The following is an 11,069-nucleotide window of genomic DNA, read 5'->3' as shown; positions in this document are numbered from 1 at the left end:
AATAGTGCCAATATCACTTTAATAATATTCCAATACTTAATAATACTTAACTCTGATGTTCGTGTCACACCCTTTTAAAACGTAGGCTATAATAGAAGTACTATAGTTTCTCATAAGGACAGAAAAAGAAAGAAAGATTTTATGTGAGTGATCCAAAATAAAAATAAAAATAAAAATAAAAAAAATGGATCTAATTCAAGATGGCTTACAAGCTCAAAGACGTCATTGGGTTAGTGTCAAAAGTGACTTTGATGATTCCAATGAAGGCTACAGACTGATAGAGAGAGAGAGAGAGAGAGAGAGAGAGAGAGAGAGAGAGAGAGAGAGAGGCAGCTGGGTGAAATCTGCATCTCGATTGCAGACCCCCTCCACACACTGACTGCAACACGCACACACACACGCACGCAAACAAGCACGCGCGCCCGCGTATTTTACTTGTGAGAAATCACGTGTATTCATCCCTCGTAAAGAGGCGTGTAGGGCTGGCAGGGACTCAAACCCCCTGCATTTGGATCAGTGGAGGAGCCGAGAGCGGTGGCGCACGGAGAGACGGACAGGGAGGAAAACTTATATTAGATCAACCAGGACTTTTCTATTAGGCTATTCTATCCATCCCTTTGACATTTTCGGGGACTGCCTCTTTTCCACTAACACTGGCCGGATTTAACTCGTGAAAGCGCTGAATGAAAGGGAGCGAAACAAGGAGCGAGACCCTGAGAGATCAGCGGGGAGAAGACTTGTCTGTACGCGGAGAGGAGAGCGAGTCTCCGGGCATCGGCTGTGCGTCTTTGCGCGGTGGGGACCCAGGACCGATTTTGACTGCGCTGTGGTTCTCCCCCGACGTACAAAAACGGGGTTTGGGGTGGGGGGAATAACTTGACTTGCTTTTATGTGGGGCTCTGGAGAAGATCTGGTGTCATTGTAACAGAAACGGAGGAAGTCTATCGGATCGTATACACTCTGCTCCACGCATGTCGGAAGTGGAGAGAGGAGGGCTGGATGCCTGCGGGTTCGCGAGTCCTCAAGACGCAGGTGAATGCAGCTGCTTTTATTTGCCTTATCCATAGGACCGAAAGAAATAGCGCTGCGTTAAAGTGCACAGAAACGAGCATAGATTTTTCATAATTGTTTCCATCATTCCACATGCAATTTTACGAATGTGGCTCAATATGATGCCGCTATTGTTTTGCAGTCCTTTATTTTGTGGGTTTCAAACATGCAGATAACAATAATGTTAAAACTATCTTTTCATGTAGGATTTTGCCACGCATTGTGTTTGTGGAGGGTTTTGCAGTACAGGACTGTGTGATTGAGGTTTGCTGAATACAAGCCTGCTCTGTTCCTTTTTGTGCAGAGTGACCCAGTAAGGGCAGCCTTGAGTAAATGACTCGAGGCTACGTTAATTTATGCTTTAATTGATTTCCCCTAAATTTCAGAGTGCCCGTTTGTAATGGTGTCACTGCTGTGGGGAAGACAATCGGTGCATCTGGATAGCTCCTGGTGCATTAAAGGAAACCCACAAGGTCTAAGAGGAAGAAAAAACACTTTCTATTATTTAGCTCCTGTCCAAACAGAACGGGGCCTATTATAAGCACTGCGGTGCAGATATGCTTTTATCAGAGCTGGGGAAACAGTGTTTTAAGAGACAGATGAATTGGAAGACACAAAAGGGAACTTGTGTAGATTAGGCAGTCCAGTATGTCATATAAAAAAGAACCGGTCCCGGATAGATGCCGGAGAGGACATCCCGAGGAAACACCCCTACAGTATTCTCTATAATCCAGATTTGTAATTGTTACAGTTCATGATGTTTTATAGTAGCATATTTTCGCCAAATATCATAGGCTATTTGGTTATGGTAGGCCTAACCCAAATAATGTTTTAAAATGTTCCTGGGGGAGTCATGTTCTGTCAGGCTACTACATATCCCATTAATGTCTAGCTCATTTTTGTAAAAGAAGAGAGGGAGGGAGGGGGAGGGGAATAGTGAGTGAGTAAAAGAGAGAGAGAGAGAGAGAGAGAGAGAGAGAGAGAGAGAGAGAGAGTCATGTCACTTAACGGACTGCTGGTACTCTGTGACTCAGTGTGCAGCTCCGCTTACATATAAAGACACTGGGCTTTTTTCCCACATAGGTTGACTATTTGTAATCAAGCCAATCATCAACCTCTCCGAGTGCCCACGCTGAACCTATAGAAGCAAAGTGTTCACAATTTGGGGTGTAGGGGGGTGTATCCATGTCTCTATAGTCTTGTTGCATCTGTAACAGCGCGTTTAGACAGATCGGGAAATGTCCAGAGCGCACGGCCGCAGCACTCATTCCTAACCTGCTCACATCTCCGTATTTTATCTTCTCACTCCACAGTCAAGGATTACCTCCTGCCCGGGCATCGTTTGACGGAGTAACAGCGCAACAAAAAAAAAGGAGTGGGTCATTTCTTCATATATCTTGGCTTTCTTTTGGAGAGGGAATGGCACGGTCGGCGCTGGAGAGAGGAGCGCAGCCGGCACAGGCGAGAGGAAACAGGAGCTGAATGGCAGGATGCACGCGACCTGAGCCCGCTCTCAGATCAGTTCCAACTTCGCTAAAAAAGACTCTTCTGCTTTATTTGTCGAGTTAAAAAAAAACTTGCCAAAAAAAAAGAAAACCTGTTGGAGGAGTTTAAATTCGGAGTTTTTTTTTGTATGCGTAATTTTATTTTTTTGTTGAGGAAACAAGGATGCATTGTGGATTAGTCTTTATCCTGTTCATGGGAATCCTTTTGGTGGCCAAGGCTCTCAAAAACGGTAAGTGTGACATCTGATATCTATAGAAATACAGCCTTTATGTACTCTGCAAAGCTACTAATCCCAATATTTTTCTAAAAGATTAGCCTGCTCTGATCTCCGCTGATCTTTAGGCAAACTCGCAAGGCGCTCACCTGCCCACTACGCCTACACCCTCTTATTATATTTCAACAGAGACTTTAATTATTGCTCAATAATGACTTTATACAGTAGATGTTATCGTAGCCGTCATCAATTGTGTTTCCCTCTTTGTTTTATATAACTTTTGTTTCTGATATTCCTCTGATATTCCTGTCGTAAACTCTATATTGAGTAGTTTTTGATACCATGATACCATTTAAATTCCTACATTTTATACAACTTTATACATTTTGTATTTAGGCTACGTAATTAGAGTCACTTGTGAGACTTGTAACCCATAATAAGCTCTTTTTAGAACATGTTTTAATCCCTTCTTGTGGTGACAGCTTTCGGTTAAGAAGGTCTGTGTTTCGGTAAAGTTCAAAAAGTCCCCCAAAATCCTCGGCTTATACACCACTTCCCCATGTTCTTCTCTTACAGCATCGGTTACAGTTTCGTTTCTACTTTGCGCTTTTTATTCATTTTTTTATTTCGATTGCATTCATTTCCACGAGGCGTGTCACACGCTAGGTTAGAGCAGCAGATGGTGGAAGTTTTTTTTTTTTTTTTTTTTTTTTTTGATAAAAGGATGAAAACGCGCACAAATGAAGATAAATGTGAGCAGCGGGCCTCTGATAAAAAAACAAAGGGTAATTCCTTTTAATGATGAGACTCATACTGTAGTTTAAAGGAACACACTGTAGATGCCTGGGACTTTTCGGCAAAAGAAAAACTTTTTTTTCCTGAACTTCTCCATTCATACTTTTTATTTGGATCGCTTATACATCTATACCCAAAGCTGCATCTTTTCTTATTTCAATGTGAGGAACTACTCCTTCATCCCAATGCGCCACAGCAAGAAATTAAAAACGTGTCTACTTCATAAAAGTATCAATATCATCTATTAGACCCAATATTAATAATACCAGTATATATATATATATATATATATATATATATATATATATATATATATATATATATATATATATATATATATATGTTCCAATTAAAGTCTGTACAAGATAGATAGATAGATAGATAGATAGATAGTGTATTTTGGACCCTGACTTCAATCCATATAGGAGGAACAAACTTGTACTGTCTCTGAAGGCACACAATAACTTGGTGTAGTCCAACTATTCTATCTCTGTGTAGCTATAGCCAAATGTATATAATAGGATAATCAGAAATCTGAATTATGAGGTTTTTTCATTTTGGTTTCCATCCTTAAGGAACTGTTTTTTTTCTCCCCTCTGCAGATAAATGTGGAGGCAACATCAGAATCTCAACCGCCAACTACCTCACCTCGCCCGGATACCCCATGTCTTATCCCTCCTCTCAGAGATGTGTGTGGGTGATATCTGCGCCTGGCCCTCACCAGCGGATTCTCATCAACTTCAATCCGCATTTCGATCTGGAGGACCGGGAGTGCAAGTAAGTACACCGCCGCAATCTTGTCTATGAAAAACAGATGTGCTTTTGGTCCCCCCCAAAAAAACTCTATTCTATTCAATCAGATTTTGTCCCGGGGCCACAATTTGATTTTAAGTTAGTCCGGAATAAAGATGGATATTGAGAAACCTCTTTGGAAATGATGTATGCTTTCATTCTGCAAAAGAAACGGGTGAATGAAATAACAGTATTAGTGAAATTAAACTGTCTGGAAAGCTTTTTTAAAGTACCAATGTGGCCCCCAGACCTCACTTTGGGAGCCACTACACACTGACAGGCTGTGTAGAAGCTGTTCACACAAACACACACACACCATTACATTCCTATTTTATGGCATGTGTCATTGTCTCATTCCCCCCTTTCCCTCATGCATATTGCACATGAAACTGCGCCATCTAGTGTCCGCAGGCTCACTGAAACTGTCAATACAATCCTGCTCTGGCACTACACAGGGCGGCAGGAATGTCTCATCCCTGCTACTTGGTTTTGGCATGTCCTCGCCTCTCCTTCTTGTGGAATGAAGTCACTGGGGTATAATATTGATTTGAATTGCTGTACTTTTGCAGAAGGCATTGAGACAGAGCTGTGGGTCCAAAAGCTCACCAGAGGCCATTAACTGTGGTTACTTTAAAAAAAAAAAAAAAGGTCCAAATGAATGAGCCATTAACTTTCATATTTCCCCTTACAATACCATTACTCTCCAAACAAGTGTGAAATTCCAAGAACGGGTTCCATAAAATTTTTAAAAAACAAGCCTTATCTCATTTTAATAAGTCAGAGTCAGAGTTGGAAACAAGGAAAATTATTTGACGTTTGTTTTTTCTAGGGATGCACTGAATCCAGATTTTTGGGGTTAGGCCGAATACCGAATCCACTGGTTAAGATTCTGCCGAATCCGAAACCGAATACCGACTCCTACTCCCATCCTCGGTCCATTAACACAGTAAACACATTAATGAAGTAAACAAATGGTTAACACAAGTTTTTAGCTGTGACTGTCCTTCCTTTGCCGTACCTGAAGTTGCTGCATTTTGGCTGCTGTCTGTAGATTTCTTCACGCACGACTCGTATTCTTTTGGATGTTTCATACGCAATTGTTTTAACAGCGGCGATGTTGTGTATTGTTTAGGGTCCTTGCCACCACGAAACAAACCGGCATTGCAAATTGAACATGTAGCTGGACTTGAATGGCCTTCTTTTGACTGAAAGTACTGCCAAACTACACAAGTTCCATTTTCACTTTCTCACAGCCTACTGCATTGAGCGCTCCACCTACGTAAACACCTTCCCGTAATCAACGGCGCCGTCATTATGTTGACCAGCGTAGCGCGCGTAGTGCAAGCGTAGGGTTCGGTTCGGTGGAAAAAAAATTCTAAGGTTCGGCAGAAATCGAACACCCGTCAAAAAGCCCAATATTCGGCCGAATCCGAAGCCGAATCCTGGATTCGGTGCATCCCTAGTTTTTTCACTTAGATTTCATCTGAAAACTAGGTGGATTTACCCTTTTAAGGTAAATCTTTCAGTGACAGTTAGTCGCTGATCCTTATTTGACTCGTAAACTGCGAGCTGTCGCATCCAACATAAGGCTAAGCGGCTAACCTGTTGTCAGATAGATAGTTTAAGCCGATGAAACAGGAGACAGACAGTAATGTGATGAGCCTGTGTCAGTGTGGGCGCCCTGAGGTGAGCCTTGCCTGGGCCGACTGCCTCACTCTGATTGCTTGTGTGCGTGTGTGTGTGTGTGTGTGTGTGTGTGTGTGTGTGTGTGTGTGTGTGTGTGCATGCATGTGTGTGTGTGGTTTTGGTGCGTGTGTCGGTGCCTCTGCCCTGCTCTGTCTCAGCTGTTTGTTTACGCTGTAGGGCTCGGGAGAGTACAGGGCTTTGCTGGATCCTGTTACTGTATCCCCGCTCCACCCTAAACCTGGACCCTACGCTTCTTTTGTGCTCCCTCAATGACTCCCCCCCCCCCCCCCATATGTCTGCAGGGTTTGCTTTTTTAATCCCGGATTTCAATCCCACTTTAACCTTTCTTTACTGCTGTCAGAGATTTATGGCAGGCCGAATGCTGCTGTCTTTTAAAAGCTGGATGCTCCTTGACACTTCTTTTGGGTCCGATTTCAACACCAGAGGGACCATTAAACTGTCCAAGATCCTCAGTTAGAAAGAGAGAGCGAGGAAGGGACAGGAGGAGGGGGGGGGGGTTTAGCAGTAACAATGCTTGTGCTAATCAAATTAGTCAGGAATGAATTTCCTGTTTCTAAACACATGCAGTAAAAAGAATTGAGTCCCTGCAGGCTCACAGAAGGCTGCTTTTTTTCCAAGTTGAAAGGAGGGCGGGCTTTGAGTTTAGTGATCCATCCATGTATCATTTACAAATTAGCTCTGTGCTTTCATTTAGCAGCCTGTTGATTGCCAGTTAGTTGTTCATAAATGTGTTAGCAGATGAAGTTCGCGCAGAGCATGTGTTTGCATCTGTAAGCGTCTCCCTCTCTCTCCCCTCCTTGCTGTTTTTTTCGTCTTCTTTTGCCTCTACCCTATTTGCTTATTCATTACATTTGGAGCAGACAAAAACCCAAGTTATACCAATAGTGTGATCAGAAGGTTTTAAACCACTTTTCTAGAGGAAATGCTAACAAATGACACCGGCAGACGGTCTCCGATTCATGTGGCCACGCAGCGGTTGCACGGGAAACCGGGGTGACCTGACCTACAGCTTTTTTTTTTCCTGCTTTTTTTTAACTGGATGTTCCATTTCATTTTAAATGTTTTTAATGGAGTGGGCTTCATGGGACTTTAGTTCCACTTCACAATGGATTCCACCTTGTGTGGCTTCACTTTGGCTGTAGCCAGCAAAGAAAAGCCATGAAGTGAAATCCATTTTCCTTTCTTTTTTCATTCTTCATTTTTAAATGATGGCTCTATGTAACATGAGAGTGAGTTATTGTGCTAATCGCTGACACGGCATATCATAGGTAACTCGATTATGGGATGGGGAATAGTGACTTATGTATTTGTAGACAGTAGTTGGGTGTGATTTGTGTTGGACATGTCAGACTCCCTGTCGCAGCGCCACTCACCAAATCAGCCCTTACATAATGGAAACTGATAAGAGCCAGAAAAGCTTCCTTATCTGATGGACTGGCAGAGTGGGCGGAGGTGGTGGGGGCCTGCAATGCATGCTTCAGTGCACTGCCTTGCAATCTAATTAGTGGGCAAATGGAACACATATGCTCCACATGTTCTCCAACATGGCTGTTATCAGCAAACCAAACAAGAAGCACTCAAAAGTGCCGCTCGTAAAAAGAAAAACAGCCTTTACTGAGTGGAGTCTGGCGGGGGTGGTGTTGTTGCACGTGTGTGCTACCCTTGACAGGTTTGTTTGGGGAAGCGCGGAGGCCTGTATCCTGAGAGCTGGAGGAGGAAAGCACTTCATCACAGAGATAAGGAGACTAAGTGAGCCCTGCGATTCTGAATGCAGAACGTGTTTACCTTTCACGCACCGTTGTAGACTTTCACAGAGTGGAGTTTCGGGGGCCGCCCTCGCCGCTCTCACAGCTAATGAAGTTTGAGGCGAAGACGCAGCCTGCATCAAGGCAAATATTTGAAGTCAATTTTGCTCTGAAAATCAGTGGAATGAGAAAGCTATAAGCTCAAGTGAAAAACTGAAGCGAATAGATATGCTTTTGCTCCGCTCCCTCCCTGCACACGCACTCTCTGTTTCTCTGCGATCTGATAAGGGCTGTCAGGCTCGTCTGACTCTCGCAGCTCTGCCATTCGGACGAAAAATGGAGGTTTCAGTGGATTTGAATCTAAACAAGTGACAGACAGGTCTCACATAACGCAGACCGAAGGGCAATTTCTCTCGTTTCTAAGACAGACTATGGTTCTTACTGTTCAAGTAAGATATTTCTTTTTAGAAATCTGAAAAAGTTTCCAGTTTTGAATGCACTTCAACTTTCATCCTGAGCTGCAGGCTGTTCTCTCCATCTCCTGCTGACAAGAGGAGAACCAACTTTCTATTGAAATGATGCACCCCCTGAAAACATTATGAATCATTGATGGCATCGGATTTGCTGACCAGACCAAAAAAACTTCTTCAGCACACTGAAATCCCTTGCAGTCAGTCAGTCAGTCAAGGCTGCACTGTTTTTCTTTTGGAGGGGTTATAAACAGAGGGAGAGAGAGAGATTGTCTCCTCTTTCTTAGCACTCCCTCGCTTCTTTGCTTTTCTCTCTGTCTGGATGGTATTTTTTTGGAAGTCAACAGAAATTCCAGTGTGACAGTCTGTGCAGGCGGTGGAGGGGGGCTGGTTCAGATGAGATGTATGGCAGGGTGGTACTAGGCAGCGGAGATATTTGAGGAATGCCTTCTCAAGTAGCTCTTTGTGGGGGAGATCGACGGGAAAGTCAGCGAAAGCCTCCCAACTCTCCACGCTTCAAAAGTCTGCGAGAGCCCCCCTGCCTTCAGATACCTGTAACTCAAAGCTTGGAAAAGCACTCTTTTTTCCCTTTATTTTTAATTGTAGTCCTCTCCTTTTTTTTTCGGTCATTCTGCCCCTTCCACTGCGATCTCCCGCTGAGCTGCCCCTATGGAGCTGCTTGGCCTGCTGGGAAGGCAAACATTCTCTGCTGTGTACCCTCTACAATAGACTTCCTGCCCCTCCTGGCATTCCTGACCAGTCTTGGACTCCAGGGATGACTAACAGGAGCTTGGGAAGGGGGGAGTGTGGGTAATACCCTACCCTGGATCTATAGTTGGCTCCCTCTTTGTCATGTGGAATCCCACTAACTCCACTCATACGGTCATAGTGCTCAACAAAGAGTGCCACCTGTTTCAAATAAGTGAGAGTGGAGGACAGAATGGGCTTTTGGGGAAAAAAAAAAAGATCTTCATGGCCACTTTCCCTAATTCCCCTGTTATCCTGCCACCTGAATAGCATGTAGCAGCTCCGCGATAAAGAGCAGTGGAGCTTCACAGCCGGGGGAGTGAGGAGCGCTAACTCCTTACTGGATCTTTAAACATCTCCTTCTCCCCCCCCTCACTCATCTCTCACGCTTCTCTGCAAGGCAACCATGGGCAAATAAGGAGAAGTGGGCTGTGTGACCGTTCATCAGCCGTTGTCATGGAGGAAAATAAATAAAGCAGGAACGCAACGGGAGCCTTTTCTTAACAGACCTGTGGCGGTGGAGGCTTTTAAAGAAGGGAAGTGCTTTGACCTCCGGGGATTTGGAGTGACATGGATTGCGGAAGATACTTATGGCCTGTTAGCCGACATTTATTTCTGTTGTCTGGTGTGTGCTTCTTTCCATAGTGCATGTCAGGGAAGAATCTGTCCTGGTGTAGTTCACATAAGCACAGCGAAATAAAGAGTGCATAAGGCGACGCCGCTTCTTTTAACAACCAGGTTTGACAAAAGCAGCTGAAATGATGCAGCTGGTATTTTCCACAACAATAGACTCCCAACAGTTCAAAACAATGGAAATCAAATTACACCTGAAATTACATTGAAACACCGCACTTTGAAAAGACTAGCTTGTCAGCAGCATATCAAAGAGCAATTCACTTTGAATATATCTTGTTTGCACTTCACAGCAATTATACCAAACCTTATTTTGTCAGCACGGTAACACTTCTAGACACAAGCATTCTGCATCTTTTAATTTCTGTTTTGCAGTTCATCATTCCTTTTGCTACCCGCAAAATGTAACCGTTGATGACGTGAGTTGAGCCATTTAAAGCAAATGAAAGCTGCTGATGTTAAGTGTTCACCTTGCTAATTAACCACAGGGCAGAAGAAACAGGGCAGCAGACAGACACGGCACCTTCACTCTCTTTCCTCTTCTTCATCTCTTTTACACAGAAAGGGTTACTCCCTGGCTAATTAGCAGGATTTCTGAGAGTGTGTGAGTGACCGTGAGGTTGAGGTCATTTTTTTTTTTTTTTTTTTTTCTCTCTCGCCGGTGAAGTGTTTCACCTTGGCCGCGGCTTGGAAGGGCAGCCTGATTGAAAAGCTTTCTGGCCGTGGCATCTGCCATCCTCCCCGCTGCTCTGTCACCACTTTGATTCATGCACAACCTGACCACAACCGGGAGGCGAGCCACTCTGCCTCGCAGCGGGAGGGAGGTCCACTTCACAGGCCGAGGAGTAAGAACAGGAGGAACGAGGGGAGGGAGAGAAAGAGAGAGAATAGATGAGACAAGGCCAATGCTCATAAATAACCTGCCGGATTTTAAGCCTTGGTCACATTTCAGCTCAAAAGCATCATGCAGTCTCACGTGTCTGCCTGTTATGTTTTTCATCTCGGTGTGGGAGTTAGCGGCTCGTGTTGGCCAGGGATTGAGTGTCACTAAGCTGTTTCTGGCAACCGGCTGGTGAATTATTTTTGTTTTGTTTTTTTGCCCGTCCTTTTTCTTTCCAGCTCCAAACCAATACAAGCTTCCCTACATGGAAGTTTCTTGTGGAATGGAGCCGCGGCCCACACAGCTTAGAGATGTCAGTCGTGCGCTCTTTTACTTTTTATCCAAAACAGATTGCTAGAAAAGGAGCCGTATGGACGGTCTCATGATTGGAGGACAACATCTGGTAGTTGTACACACACTATCTATCTATCTATCTATCTATCTATCTATCTATCTATCTATCTATCTCGTCTATTGACTGTAAGAAAATTCATACTCATTTTCCTTCCAGCATCGATGAAAGTGCATTA

At 44.0% G+C, this 11,069-nt stretch overlaps 1 protein-coding gene across 2 annotated transcripts in view; it reads left to right on the top strand.

Moving 5' to 3' along the window:
* Positions 1-396: 396 nt before the first annotated feature.
* The window catches only part of nrp1a (neuropilin 1a), a 63,566-nt gene continuing 52,893 nt past the window's right edge, over positions 397-11,069 (top strand). The window contains exons 1-3 of one of the 2 annotated variants that reach the window (XM_031320179.2): positions 397-1,032; positions 2,364-2,785; positions 4,168-4,342. In XM_031320179.2, coding sequence (XP_031176039.1) covers positions 2,719-2,785; positions 4,168-4,342 — 242 coding nt within the window. In that variant the 5' untranslated portion in view covers positions 397-1,032; positions 2,364-2,718. The remainder of the gene's footprint in view (positions 1,033-2,363; positions 2,786-4,167; positions 4,343-11,069) is intronic. The other variant, XM_031320189.2, reaches the window with a different exon arrangement.

Source organism: Sander lucioperca, chromosome 23 (assembly GCF_008315115.2).
Source record: "Sander lucioperca isolate FBNREF2018 chromosome 23, SLUC_FBN_1.2, whole genome shotgun sequence".
NCBI lineage: Eukaryota > Metazoa > Chordata > Actinopteri > Perciformes > Percidae > Sander > Sander lucioperca.
The sequence above is the reverse complement of the archived record's forward strand: the minus strand, read 5'-3'. Positions and strand labels throughout refer to the sequence as shown.